This window comes from Triturus cristatus, chromosome 4_2, assembly GCF_964204655.1.
Source record: "Triturus cristatus chromosome 4_2, aTriCri1.1, whole genome shotgun sequence".
Taxonomy (NCBI): domain Eukaryota; kingdom Metazoa; phylum Chordata; class Amphibia; order Caudata; family Salamandridae; genus Triturus; species Triturus cristatus.
Genome location: NC_140586.1, coordinates 295073974 through 295089489, shown reverse-complemented (window position 1 = coordinate 295089489; position 15516 = coordinate 295073974). Strand labels below are relative to the sequence as shown.

At 46.6% G+C, this 15516-nt stretch overlaps 1 protein-coding gene across 1 annotated transcript in view; it reads right to left on the bottom strand.

Annotated features, from left to right (window-relative positions):
* Positions 1 to 11255, bottom strand: part of CACYBP (calcyclin binding protein) — a 65111-nt gene extending 53856 nt beyond the window's left edge. Inside the window, exon 1 of the mRNA XM_085601591.1 lies at positions 11061 to 11255. Coding sequence (XP_085457717.1) covers positions 11061 to 11072 — 12 coding nt within the window. The 5' untranslated portion in view covers positions 11073 to 11255. The remainder of the gene's footprint in view (positions 1 to 11060) is intronic.
* Positions 11256 to 15516: the final 4261 nt, after the last annotated feature.

The following is a 15516-nucleotide window of genomic DNA, read 5'->3' as shown; positions in this document are numbered from 1 at the left end:
CTCCATGACTTCCCTTGTATGATTTTTGTCCAGTCTTGTCTAGGTGGATGGTATTGATGGTTCTCTAAAACTTTTTCTTTTCTTATTAGAATTTTACCCTTGGTAAACTCCGCATCTTTTCTAACTATGTCAGAGAGACAGGGTCTCGCTTTTGATGATGCAGTAGCATTAGATATCCTCCAAACACCATCTATTATTGATTTACCTACTAATACCACTATTATCAATAATGATGACTGGAGCTAAGTCCTCTTTCTCAAGCGCTCGCATGCCCGGACACAGGTACATGGGGCTATTATGACTGAGTATTTACGGGCTGATTGTGCACCCACTGGCCTCATAGTCAATAATGCACCGAGACTGTTCCTAGAGGATAAGACATTCCTCAAGGATTGGTCTTTGGTGGCATGGAGGTGCACACGGGATTGGCTAATCCTCATAATTACAACAGCAAAGAGGATTGCGGATAACATCCTGGTTGAGATACAACACCTAGAATCCCAAATTAAATCAGTACTAGTGACGGCTACCTATAACAAACAGTCAAAAGAAACGGACAAAACCAGCAAAGAGTTTAGAGACAACATCTTGGCCAATAAAATCATTAAATTCAAGAAGGATTTGGCCAAATTCTCTATGACCAAAGTGTATCCCTACACGAGTGATTCTTATGTTCCTCCCGCTTATAACCAACAGAGTGGCAGGACCGGTTCTAATTACTCAACTTCTGGGAGTGATGGAAACTCCTCCGACTCAGATCCAGGCATGCACCAACCTTCAAGAGGCCGCAACTGGAGGAAAAGAGGACCCAGGAGAGGCAATTTCTTTGGAGGTCCCCCCCAACCACAATGGTGGCCGCCGGGCCCGTTCAATTTTCAACAACCTTATTACCAACAGCCAATGTACCCGGGTCCATTTTTTCCTGAAAATTTCCAAGAACAGCCTTTTTTAGGACAAGGCCAACGCCGCTCCAGAGGCAAGAGAAGACCCGCTCAAACAACCGTCCATTGGAGCCCTCCATCCTCCCGGACTCGGAGCAATCTGAGAGATCCAACAGCACCAGGCCCGAGCAACACGACAGCTTGATTGTTAATCTCAGTGACCGCCAGCTTACTGTGGATGAGACTACCGTCCTAGAAAAAGGTCTTGGTTACGTCCCCACATATAAGGGAGATTCTTTCCAAACTCGGCAGGAACTAGCTGTTTTCTTCAGAAAAGTGAGGCTACGTGCTTTCTTTGGCAATAAACCACAAGAGGTCGATGAAGAGAACACCACCAATACTGGTTTACGTCCGAAATCCACCTTCAACCCACCGACACATCTAATTCCTCCTGAAGTACTTACTTTCGAGAGGGCTGTCCTGAGGGATGCTGAAGTATTATTCCAACTTGATAGAAAACAATTCATGAACCTGTCTAAGCATGAAACTCTTGCCCTACAGACTTTGTCATCTGACAAGTCAATTACCATCAAACCCGCAGATAAGGGGGGCGCCACAGTGATCATGGACACAACAGCATACCGAAGCGAGTGTAAAAGACAACTTACCAACGGCACCTTTTACAAGCCTCTTAAATTGGATCCCACCAAGAGGCTTCTTGCTATCATTAAGGAGAAAGTAGATGACGCTCTGGAGCGAGGTTGGATCACCAACCATGAGGCATTGTTTCTGATAACCAACTTTCCAGTAGTCCCCTATTTCTATGTATTACCAAAAATACATAAAGGAGTGTTACCCCCCCCAGGTAGACCCATTATCTCGGGGATAGGGTCACTCCTCGAACCCTTGTCTACCTTCGTAGACTTTTTCCTAAAACCTCTTGTGAAAACAATGCCGACATATGTGGAGGATACCAAGGATCTTCTGCGCATCCTTGATGGAATGCCTTTTGACTCCACACGAGACTTCCTTGTGAGTTTCGATGTGGAGTCATTGTACACCTGCATCCCACAGGATGAGACTTTATCTGTCATCAAAACACTCCTTGAAACACAAGATCTGCAGAGCACAACACCAGTTGAGTTCATCATGTTCTGCGCGACCCTGGCTATGAAAGAAAATTTCTTTCAATTTGAGGACCAGCTATTCCTTCAGATCTCCGGAACATCGATGGGGAGCATTTTTGCTCCTTCCTTGGCCAACCTCTATGTCCACCATTTTGAGCAGGCTGAGGTTTTGTCTATCAATAATCCGTTTCTAGGCCATATTTTGTCCTGGAAACGGTATATAGACGACATTTTGGTCATTTGGAGAGGCCCTATTGACACAATTGAGAATTTCCACACATGGCTAAACCTTCAAAATGACTTTCTTAAGTTTACCTGTGTAACTTCAAAAAAGAACCTACCATTCTTGGATCTTAAGATCAGCTCTCAGGATGGCATACTCACGACTGAACTATATAAGAAACCGATGGCTCGGAACTCCTTGTTACATTTCCAGAGTTTCCATCCACGAGCTCTGCGAGAAAATTTGCCCTTCGGGCAATTTCTCCGCATTCGACGCAATTGTTCAACAACTTCCAAGTATTACGAACATGCCAATCAACTTTCTGCACAATTACTGGATAGGCAATATCCAAAGAGTACAGTGAAAACATCGATGAAGAGAGCTCTGAACAACCACAGGGAGGCTCTCCTGGAAAAACGGATTCGTGATCCAAGCACTGAAGAGAATCGGATAACATGCGTCAACACTTTTTCCAGCCATTCTAACGCCCTTAAGAAGAGCATTCTTAAGAACTGGAGAGTGGTCAAAATTGAAGGGAAGACCTTACCTCCTCCTCTATTTGCCTACAAGAGGAGCCAGAACATCAAAGACCAGCTGATACACACACGCCCTCGAGCATCCCAGAGATCTGCGGAGCTGTCCTTGTGGGGCCTACCCCCTGTTAAAGGTCACTTTCCATGTGGGAACTGTTCGGTGTGTCCCCAGACATCACATACCACCGAGGTTGACATTGGCACAAGTAGACCCTGGCGGCTTGATAAACACACTAATTGCAACAGCGAGAGGGTCATTTACCTTATCAAGTGTCCCTGCGAAATGAACTATGTGGGAATGACATCGAGGAAAATTAAACTCAGAATAGCAGAACATAAGAGCACCATTCGGTGCAAAAAGAGTGCCACCAAACTTACCAACCATTTCATCTCGGCAGGCCATAGAGAAACAGATCTTCGGTGGGTAATATTGGAGCAACCCCATATTCCCCAACACATCATGGATATCCAACGGTTTCTCCTCTGTAGAGAACAGAGATGGGTGTACCGTTTACACTCAGATACCACAGGACTTAATGACGATATTCCCTGGCTTTTGCTTTAAACTTAGTGATAATCAGGAGTACGTTTCTCATCCAGTACTCCCTGGTCAACACCTCCTAATCTTTGCCTTGTCTGTGAATATGGTGTGAATAGAGTGTGATACGTTCAATTGGAGAGTCTTCAACACTAATACACCATGTTTGTGAATTCTTTATTGAACCCCATTTCACTAACATACTGAACGTATCATAATGGTTATCGCGTGGAACTCAGTCATAATAGTTCCCTTCTTCTTTTTTCGTTGGCCTGATAAAACCTTACACACCACATACATATATCTCTCTCTATGTTGAAATAGATATGAGCGCATGCCCATCGACTTTAAACACGCTTTAATGAAGGGCACGCACTTGTAGAGGTTGTCTGATTGAGATGTTATCCTCGTGGGGGACTTCACGTTATGCTTTGGGAACTCCCTTCATGTATATAGTTTACATAGCGACCATAGCGGTTATGTTCTTTGGCCGCTTTTGGTGCTGGAGCTTACCGTAATTCCTTTACATTTATCTAGAATGGGAACCCACTATATTCGAGATGTATCACTGTAGCGCCTCGATTACGGCACATGCGCATTCAATTTTACATTCAGTATATGCGCTGTGTTTATCGGAGATGTGGTAGACCGATGTCTCTAGCACGGCACATGCGCACCACGTCGCGGTCACCGCGCATGCGCAGTACTCTGCCATTGTCATTTGGGGTCCTAATGCTGTTGGAAACACTGCAGGCTTTGCCGAAGCCGCCCAGCTGATCAGTCTGCTCAACGCGCTTTGCCGAAGCAGATTGGCTGCAACTGATTCATCTGTTTTTATCACTTTCTAGCGCATGCGCGGTGCCTATTATCGGCTTTGGGGTCCTCGCGCTGCTGCAAACATTGCAGGCTTTTCTCAAGCCACCTTGCTTAAACAGCTTCACCTGTTTACAATCTAGTACATTATAAAAACACTCCCCCTCTGCTCGGGTCGGTACCTCTGGTCTTTACTCATAGACCGCCCTGGGGTACCGACGGAGAGGTAAGCTTGGCTTTTTGCTCTTGTAATGCCTTATAATCTTTCTAGAACAACTTAAAGAGTCCTTAACATTAGTGTTTTTACAATAACCCTCTGGATTTTTTCAAATGGCCCTTTAACTACATTGTTCGATGGAGTATTTGGGCTCTTTCTTTCTATCTGGTTAGAGGCCTTCTACCCTGACTAGTACTTTATTGCCATACTTTGTGCCTCCACCTATTTTAGAGACATGGACAAACTTTATACTTCTTAGTCATTTGGTATGGGGAACATAAAGATCTAGGCATGTTTTACAACAGCCGTGTTTCTTTTTTCCTTTCCCCTTTATCAGAGCGGGGCCCCCTTCCCTGAGTAGAGCCAGGTTGAGGTGAGGGTATCACCCACATTTGTAGGGTAAGTGCAATCTAATACACTTTTAGATGTTACTAACACAAAAATTTGTGTTTTGTATGGCGGTATATTTATACTGTTGTTTGCTGGTCTTATCAACATGGATAGCTCTTCGCATCTCCTTATTTATGTTTTTCCACTTCCCTAGGTATCCGGTTTTTACATCCATGGAGTTCAACCGGTGGTAGGAATGTCTGTAATTTAATATACTTTTACAATTTTACTTATTCATAGTAGCAGCAATATTAAGGTCCTGATGAATGCCCTCGATACTTTGTAGATCCCAGTGGGCAGAAACATGTCGACCACATACTATGGACAATGAGCATAATGACGATGTATTTATGCTAAATTGCCATTTTGCTTTTTAATTTTGGCAGAGGTGCTCTACCGATTAAAGCACTTTTGAGTTTCTCTAGCCATTTTTATTCACATTTTTTGATTTAGCGCTGCACTTTTTTTGAACCCCTTTTCACACGAAGGAGAACCCACTGTTTTCTTGTCATTTCTGGTACTGTTTACAACCCTTGTACGCCTTCTCCCCTGACCCGCGACCAGGCTGTTCTCTCTAGCTCTGGTGTGGTGTGACAGGAGAGACAGACCCAGATGATGACAATACACTGATTCTTCGGTGATTGATGGGTTCTGTTCCCTAAAGGGTTCTTCTCTAACCAAGAGATGTTAGAATGAGTGGTTTTGCCTTTTGTTTATCCCTGCTGACCCAGTACTAGACCCAGGTTGTTCAGTGTTACAATATTTGGTTAAGGGGATTCACAACCTGCTGGTCTTTAAAACCTTTCCCTTGGACCTTCTCCCACGTTTTTTGTTGAAACAGCATAAACACACCAATTGTAACACTATCAACTGTGTATACTTGATTACCTGTCCGTGCCCACTCAGATACGTGGGGATGACAACCGGCGCTGTGAAGATAAGGATCAGCGAGCACAAGAGTACCATCAGACGCGGACGGACGGCTACCAAGATGACCAATCACTTTTATTGACAAAGGCCACCCCTGTGAGGCCATACAATGGACTATTTTAGAGGCAGATTCAGGTTGGAGTAGCTCATCACTCCTACGCCGTGAACAACGGTGGGTGCACCGCCTCCACACCCATAAACGAGGCTTGAATGACGAAATACCATGGACTGAACTTTAAGAACCTCTTTACAACACCGTCACACTGGTTCTTCACCCCTATCATATGTATACTTATGACTACTTGATATCCCTTACCGATAACTAAATGCCATTACCAACTTAGGAACAGGGTCACGTCTTTACTTCCCTCCCTAGCTGGTCCAACCCGGCCATTTGCACACACACTAAAACCTTGACTTGACCATTGCCTGAACATCTAGACCTGAGCAGTTGCCACCCAATAGCGACCTCTGACTACCCAGTGTCTCTAAAGGCACCGATCAGGGATTAATATGCTCCATATCTGAAACTGCGCATGGCCTGTTCTGACACTCCATGCCTGAATGTGTTCAGTAATGGTAAATCAATGGCACATTTTTTAAATCTTCATTATCAGTTGTTTTACACACTGTTTCTACTTACACGCCATCTATTAATGTATGTCTTTGAAATCCCCTTACACGTTCTTCGTAGCACTAAGAAGAGGGGTTAACTACTGCTCTTTCCAGACTCATGACTAACCTGGCAATAAACAACTCTTTTCCGTAGAGAGATGACCTTAACATTAACGCTCTGAGCGCAAGGGTGGTGGTGTGGTATTTTCGTTATACTTATACACGCACTCGATTCACAGTACCCACGCGCACGAGATTAGAATGCATCAATAGGAAGAATCCCTGTCCATCCCTGAATCCTTGCGCAGATCGGACCACGCTCGTTAGAGCAAGTGTGCACAACACAGACGCCTTTGTAGTCCACGCAGGCGCATCATGAGTACACTATGACGAGGCGATACAGAAGTAGGAACCGCCCTCGTTCAATTAACAAGAGTATTTCTAGAGGGCTCCCGGCCTCGTCCCTCTCACTTTCAGGCAGGCGTCAAAACGGGGCAGGTTTAGATGAGCCAACACCCGAGCTAAAATGTAAGTACCAGAGCCTTGACCATGACGAAGGACAGCATCTAATAAAGTAAGTGAATGCTGCAGGTACCTCTGTGGCGTACAAGTTTGCTCACTATTGTCCCCTTGCCTTACTATCTTTACAACCCGATAAAGTGCAGGCACCCTACGCCAATAGCCTATGGAGAATTTCTCCTTCCCCCCCATTAGGTAAGGGTCTCAGCAACTTTAACCTGCATATACCTTGTTACATGACACGTTCCTACACTTCTCTCTAAACCTCGGATGCTGGAGTGCGCATGGGAGCTACCATGAGCCCTCACCATCCGCTCTTTCCATACTGTGTTCGGTGTTAGCTTGAATTGGAGCAGGCCAGTGTGACGCCTGACCGGCACCCCTACATGCACGGTGACATGAGCCCCTCACGCCTCTCAGGTGCCCGCGCCGACATTGAGACTACTGTGGTGCCGGACGGGGTGTCGATATGGCCGCCACCCAACAGGCAGGGCTGTAGTTGGTTCTCCGGCATCTGCACCTGGTGGTTTCACCATGCAGGGTGCCTGAAGTAGAGGGTACCACGGAACTTGGTTGTCTCCCCTTCTCTCTCTTCTTTTCTTTATGCACTAAACGCAAGATGCGTTACCTCGACATATGCGCATAGAGGTCTACCGCTTAACCTCCCCTACTTACCTGCAGTAGGTTTAATTTTTTGTCTTTTATTCTTTTCCCTTCTAGGTCACGATCAGAAGTGGACATAATTATTAAGTTGTAGCCGTAACTAAAGGATTCTTAGCTGATGGCCCGCACTGATTGCCTAGAGGGTTAACTTCACCCTCCCATTAGTATTATAATTTAGATTTTCTCACGTGCACCACATAGCTTTATTCTGGTCCTGATGAAACGTCAGGGATCTTTATGACCACTGAGGCGTGAAACATGTCGACCTCCTAGTTACCTGGGTACATTACGCCTACAGCGGTAACTCCCAACCTACGGGTTTTTTACTCTGCCAAGGGTACCACCGTATTAAAGTATCTCTTTTGGTAACCCTTAGACAGTTTTATCTTTGCCCGCACTTGGTCACTCTCCACATAGGACTCACTCCACACAACCTCCTGCACCTAACGTCAGGTCTCAAAAGATCTCCATAGAAGTGACCCTTCAGGGGACCCATAGGGATTTGCAGCGCCGGCCCGACGAGGAGCAACTGCCCGATGATAAAGCATGACAACCCTTGAGGTGTGTGAGGGCTACAAGAGAAAAGACTTGTTCTTCCCCACTGAGTCCCAGACCTAGGATTCCTTTTTTCCTTTTCTTTCATTTCCGGCAGTGAGTTACTGACGACTTGCATTACTTAACTTGGAACAGTGCCCTCCTTGATTTGTTGACTTCATGGTTAGTTTAGAGCACGGGCACTGGACCACTAACTAGCTCCTGGTCACACCCCCCCCCCTTCTTCCTTTTTTGACAGTATCATTTCTTTGAAACCACTACTGCAAAGGACATTATATTTATGACCCACAACCTAAAAACAAAATTTTCACAATGTCTGGTTAGCTGTAGTATACCAGTGTTCACAGTTCATGAACTTCAGACATGCCCTGTAGCCAAAATACACCTGTCTGCTGTAATTGCTATCATCTCTGAGCATAGTTATGACTACCTGCCACAGGGCACTACTAGCCTACCTCCAGTACCCGCTGAGCATGGCATGTAGCAGTGCCCAGTGGGGGCAGCAGACATTTCAGATCACCAGCAAACGGCAAGTGTTACCCGAACTGGGAAGTGTACATCATCACACCAACATATTTACCTTTTTTTACCTGCAGTCTTGATTACCAACTTATTCTGTGTTTAATGACATTCAGTGACTGACTTAGAGAGACTGAGGAAATGGAGGAGAGAATGAGTCATTGATGTGCTCTGGAAAGTGGAGAAGAGTACTCGAAGAGCAACGGCTGCAGAAGATGGGGAGAAAAAACTGTGGATGTGAGAGGTGACCTTCAGCTGATGAGGAAAAGAGCAAGGCTGGAAGAAAGCAAATAGGGAAAGGAAGATGGCAGAGTGTTGTTGGAGCTAGAAGAGGGGAAGAAGAACTAAGTGAAGAACAGAGATACCAGCAGCTCAAGCAGGTGGTGGAAAGAAAAGCTGGTGTAAAGAAAGGAACTAAGGTGAAGGTGGGTGGCCTGTGCTCGGAATTGGGAAAGAAGACCTAGTGTGAGCTTTGTGTTTCTCCCCTTTCATCCGCAAACCACTGAAGCTGTTTGCAGCACATCACTAATATCAATCTCATTTAGGTCTTGAAAAGGTAACAGGTACGAGACTGGGGACAGGGCATGGTCTGCACCCGTGTCCAGTACACCTGTTCAGTTTTAATTGGGCACAGATAATCCCCCCATTAGGTCCAACTTTATTTAAGATATGTAGATTCACCCTTTAGTCAGGTCAAAACTTACAGGGGCAGATTTACAAGCCCCATACATCACATTTGTGCCGCCGTTGTGTCACTTTTGTGACGCATCGGCGGTGCAAACCCAGCGCCATGCTGCGGGGTATTTACAAGGTGACGCATCTGGGGAGATGCGTCACGTTGTAAATCCCTGCGCCACATGTGGGCGTTCCGGCGTAGGGGTGGGGGGGGGGGGGCGTTCCGGCGCAGGAACACCTCCTAAAAGTGGCTGAGTGAAATCGACAAGATTTCACTCAGTCACTTTTACGGCCATGCTGCGTCAAAACCCTTCGCCTGCTTGAAGCGGGCGTAAGGATTGACACAGCATGTTAGGCATAGGGGCACCCCGAGGCTTGCTGGAGCTGCATCGCAACTCCAGCAATGAGTCACCTTTACGGCAGCAGATGCGTCACGCATCTGTCTATTCTTGCCCCATGGTGCGCCGCATTGTAAATGCGGCGCATCCATGGTGGCGCAAGGTGTCTGCCGTGACGCAAAATAACTGGCGCATCCCTGTGGATATGCAGGGATGCGGCAGTTATCGTAAATCTGCCCCTTAGTGTCTAAAACAACTGTTCTTCCAAAACACTGTTTTTTTGCTCGCTCACCCATGCATTGGCATGGCCCACCCATACTTCATTGTCCTGTCAAATACTTAATGTGGAACCGGACCAGTTTCCAGAACAGTTTGCTGTGGGAATTGGTCCTAGAGACAGTAGTCAAGAGTCGTTTGCATAGAGAAAGTACAGAAGTCCTTGTGTTAAATGTATAAAGTGCTTAGATCCTGGCGCTGTTGTTGATGACAACAGCCAGAGCAACAAGAGAAATGGAATAGAAAGTGATTGAAATGTAGAAGCACAAAAATAGTATATACAGTGACCGAAACGAAAAGTAACCGGTCAACAGGTTTGAAATCCCAAAGGAGATGCCCGCCCTGAGAGAAGAGCAGGATACTAGGCTTTCTATAAGAGAAATGTCAGAAAGAGGAGAGCTCATGATGGGATGGCGGAGCAGGGGGTAAAGAGGAAGACGGAAAACCAGTATCACACCACAATCTTCAAGCAGACCATCAGAAATAGTAGGGAATTTCCTCTGCTAAACATGAACGAAGCAGTCTTTCTTAAGTAACTAGAGATAGACTATTACATTCTTGGAAATTCTTTCACCCGATTCCACATAGCCAGAATGGTCTATGGGTAATGTTGATGACAATGCTTAAGAGGTCAAATAAGCAGAAGAAGGCGGCCGAGATATCTTCATGGTCTCGCACCCAAAAATACGCCTTAAAGCACAATGAAAAAAGGTTTGTGGGATAAACATACAGTCTCAAAGTAAGAAATCATTAATACAGTCCCAAAGATCAACAAAAACCGGAAGAGTTTACCTTAGGTTGGAGTTAGACAAATTACATAAGATAAAACACAAAACAGCACGAGGCAACACAACCGGAAGTCACGACTGGGAAAAGCAGGACACTGGGCAGAAAGCAGCGCATCTGACAAGTGAGCTGCTGCAGCCCGGCTAGGGAAAAAGAAAAATGTCAAAAAGGACAAACTGAAAGAGGGGAAACACACCATTCGTCCACATACTGATCTCCCCAATTTAACTATAGGCGTCCCCCCCCCCCCCCACTGTCCTTATGCTGTCTTTTCTCCTCCCATTCTTCTACTAGCTTCATCAACGCTGACATATCTCCTCACCACCATTTCCCATTTCTGCTTTTCCTCTGGTGCCCTCACCCAGCTGTGCCGTCCCCTCGCCGCATATTATTCCTTCCCTTTCAATTGTCCTTGCTTTCTCCACTGTTCACAGTAATGTTTTTTTTGGCCCGGACCCTCACCTCTTCCTCCATGCTGTACCCTGCAAGTGATTTCAATTTCTCGCAAAAGTAGACCGCCCCAGACACCTCTGGAAATTTCCCGCACGGCACGTCGCTCTTAAAATGACGTAAAAGGCATAGGCTTGGACGTCCCCTACTGACAACGAAAACACATAAACGTCATCCATTAACCACGCCCCGCGGAGGTCTTCTTGATGTGACAAGTGGCACATACCGGATAGCGGCTGGGCAGCGACGCCACTTCCAGTGACCTCATTCAACCAATTTTAAACACTAATGGCCGCCAGAATAAAGTAGCGACTGAGGTTTGCGTGCAGAGTGAAGTGTCTTGAGACGACCCTGATGGCCTTATTAAGGTCATGCGAGTGCCTAAATTTGGTATTACGAAGTGAACGGCAATTTAAAACAAATTACTACTGAAAAGATACATTTCCCCGTCCAGAGAATTACTAGAGCATCTCTGCTCTGTCTCCAACTTGAGTTTATGATGATATCTCTGTCGTGTCGCTTCGTGACAGACTCACAGGAGACAGGTAAGGATGAGTGAATACTTTATTGGAGTCTATGTTGTTGTCGCCGTGCCCACGCACGTCTGCCCACCTCGCTCCCTTACTCTGCAATCCCTCCCACATCCCCTGACCGGATGTGGTGTCCGGTTCCCTTCGTGTCCACCTAGTGTCTTGCAGGGTCCTAGTGCCCTGCCCTCAGGTCACTACATCTCCCCCTTTTGTCACAAAGAAGTGACGAGAAAAATGAAACATAGAGATGTGTAGATAGAGATAGATGCAAAGTCTGCCCGGGCACTTGTCGGTGTGCCTCCCATCATCACATTTCTTCTATTAGTCTTTTTGGACGTCTGCATGCTCTTTTCTGGCTTGCTTCCGTCTGTTGCTCTTCTGCTGGCCCCTCACCATTGTTATGCTCTTGCTCTTCTTGTTCTACTGTGTCCTTATCCTGGTCCTCTCTTTTTTCCTCTTTTAGTTCTTTGAAATGTGAACTGTTTCGTGTTATCCGCTGATGTGCTGATTCTGCCGTGATCATCGGTCCCTTTACTTTCGTTACTGTTAGCGGGTCTTTGGAGAACGTGCTGTCTGATTTCCTTTGTTGCCGCTGACGTACTATCACCGTGTCTCCTTCCTTTAGGTCTGACACTCTGGCATGTCGCTTGGCATCTGCATATCTTTTCATTTTGTTCTTCTCCTCTTTGTCTCTTTCTGCAATGCTGCTGTGATCCGGTGTCATTGTTGCCTCAATTTGCGGTAACCTTGTTCTGCTTGTTCGCCCCAGTACTAGCTCTGCTGGGCATCTTCCTGTGGAGTTATGCGGTGTGTTTCTGTAATCACGCAGAACCTGGCATAGAGCTTGGCCAAGTGAAATTTGCGCCAGTTTTGCTCTTTGAACTGCCTTTTTGATGTTTCCCATGAACCTCTCCACCATTCCATTCGCTTGAGGCCACAGAGGAGTTATCTTCCTGTGGTTTATCCCTAGGTAGGCCATGAATCTGCGGAAGTCTTCCCCTGAGAATGGAGGACCATTGTCTGTTTTTAGTGTTTCTGGTGAACCCCATGCTGCAAAGATGTCATCCAGTATCGGTAGTGTTGCTGTTGCTGATGTCGACGGGACCTGTCGTACTATTGGGAACCGTGAATATTCATCTATGACCACAAGCAGGTAGTTGCCTGTTTCTAGGGGCCCAAAGAAATCAGCCGCTAGTGTTGTCCACACCGCTCTCGGAAGTTCCGACATTTGTAGTGGTTCATTCCTAGCTGGTGATCCTGTTGCTTGACATAGGTGGCAGGTCGTTATGGTGTCTTCTACCATGTTGTCTAGGCCAGGGAACCATACTTTCTCTCTTATCAACTTCTTCGTGGCTACTATGCCTCGGTGTGACTCATGAGCCAGGTTTACCAGTTGCCTCCTGAGTGATCTTGGTATCACTATTCTTGTTCCTCTCATCATTATCCCTGTGGCTGTCTCTGACAGTTCCTCATTAATCTTCTTGAGAGCTAGCACTTCTTCCTTGCATACTCCTGTTTCCCAGGCACAATTATTGTTGACATGCCTCCATCGCTGCTTTCTTGTTACTTCTAAAGCCATTTGCATCGTGGCGTCTTTCTTCGTCTCAATTGCCAGTTCTGTTAGTGTTATTGGTGCCGGGGTGTTTTGTTTCAGTATAAAATTGAGGTACTCCTCTGCCATCGATGTCGTCTCATGGGCTTTCGGTAGTGGGTGCCTCGACATGTAATCTGCTGGGTTGTGCTCTTTCCCTGGCTTGTGCACAATTGTGAAGTCATAATCCATCAACCTTATGCCCCAGCGTTCAATCCTGGGCGGCATTTTGGCTGACGGGCTGCCATAGATCGTCACTAGCGCCTGGTGGTCAGTTATGATGGTGAATGACTTCCCGTAGATAAACATGTGGTAATGTTCACACGCCCAGACCACTGCTAGGCTCTCTTTTTCTGGTTGCGAATATGCTCTTTCAATGTCCGTTAAACTCTTACTCGCATACGCAACAATTTTCCTTTGTGAATCTCTCCCTGGCAGATGCTGCGCTAGTATCGCTCCTAGTCCTACTGGGCTGGCATCAACAGTCAGTTCAGTGCACAGTAGTGGGTCAAAGTAGGCCAGGTGTTCCACAGTCACCACCGCTTCTCTTATTTCTTCAAATGCCCTGTCGCATTCCTGAGACCAGATGAACTTCTGTCCTTGTTTTGTCAGTTCTCTTAGTGGTGTGCTCACCGTGGCGAAGTCCTGTATGTACCGCGCACAATAGCTGGCGAGACCTAGAAACGACCGTACTTCTGCAACATCTGTCGGGTGGTTTGCATTTTTCAGTGTTTCAACTTTGCTTGGGTCTGGCCTCATCCCTCGTTTGGAGAAGATGTGCCCGAAGAACACTAGTTCCCCTCTTCCCAACTCGCACTTCTCTCCATTTAGCGTGAGGCCCGCTCGCTCCAGTTGTGTGCACACTTGACGCAAAGCTGCATCATGTTCTTTGTCTGTTTTTCCAAATACCAAAATGTCATCGCTGTAGTTCAGGCTGTTCCGTACCGGTCTTATCACTTGCCTTATTGTCTCCTGGAATATCTCCGCTGCTGACGATATTCCAAAACTCAGTCGCTTGTATCTGAACAGACCCATGTGTGTGGAAAATGTTGTGATGTACCTGGACTGGTGGTCCAGTTCTAACTGATGGTACCCTTTGCACAGGTCCAGCTTTGAGAACCGGCAAGCCCCAGTGAGGCAGCTGATCATGTCATTTAGGTGTGGCCCCGGGTGACGTTCTCTTGCGATTGCGGTGTTCGGGATCCTCATGTCCACACAGATGCGGATCTTTGAGGTGTTCTTCTTTGGGACTGCCACAATCGGGGACACCCAGGGCGTCGGTCCTTCAGCAGGTTCAATTATATCCTGTGCCAGTAGACTTGTTATTTCCTCCTCAACTTGTGGTTGTAGGTGAATTGGTACTCGTCTGTGATGCTGGGCCACTGGCTTGATCGCTTCATTTATGTGTAATGTTATCTGTTTTCCTTTTAGTTTGCCAAGACCCTTCAATATGGCTGGGTATTCTAGTAAGATGTTTTCCGTTTCTGACATGTGGTACGTCATTGCCAGTAGCCCCATCACCTGGGCCGTCACGTTGCTGAGCAGGCATGGTGCTGGGATGTCACCCTTAAGCACATGTATTTCATCTTGGTATGATTTGCCTTTGTATGTCAGAGTCTCTGTAAATTTTCCCATGTTTTCTACCGGCCGTTTGGAACCCCACGTGAACACGTCCACAGTTGATGGTGATAGCCGTGGTTTCACTATCATTTTTTGATATTCTGACATGCACATGATGTTGCAGGTTGCTCCACTGTCAAGCACAAACTTTGCTTTGTGGTTTCCTACGCCGATGTCCACAGTGGCCGTTTTCTTTATTTGTTCTTTTTCTACGAGATGCACATGTTCTGTCTCTCTGTCCTCTCTTGGGGCGTCTGACATCAGATATAGTCTCGCTTCCCTCACAGATGCTGCCGTCTCTTCTGACTCGTCGGAGGAGCTGCGATTTGCCGTGTCCATGTGTCGTGCGTATCTGTTGCTTGTCATCCGTGGCCTCATCGTTCTGCCTCTTTCACTTCTGAATTGTCTGGTCATGCACGTGCTTGAGAAGTGATTGTCCCTGTTGCACTTCCTGCACTTCTGACCCATTGCTGGGCAGGCGCCTACATGCGGGAACTCTAGGCCACATCGATAGCACGTTTGTTCGCCTCTCTTTTGTAGGACCGGCGCCTGGAATTCTTTCTTCTTGAAGTTCCCAGTGACGCGATGTGCTAGCTCCGCTTTCTTCTCTTTCCCCATCTCCATCTGCTTCGCTTGCTCCGTGGCCCGTGCTTCTGTGCGAGCCATCGTCAATATCTTCTCCAACGTCGTCGGTTCTTTCAGAACTCGTGCTCGGAACTCCACCGAT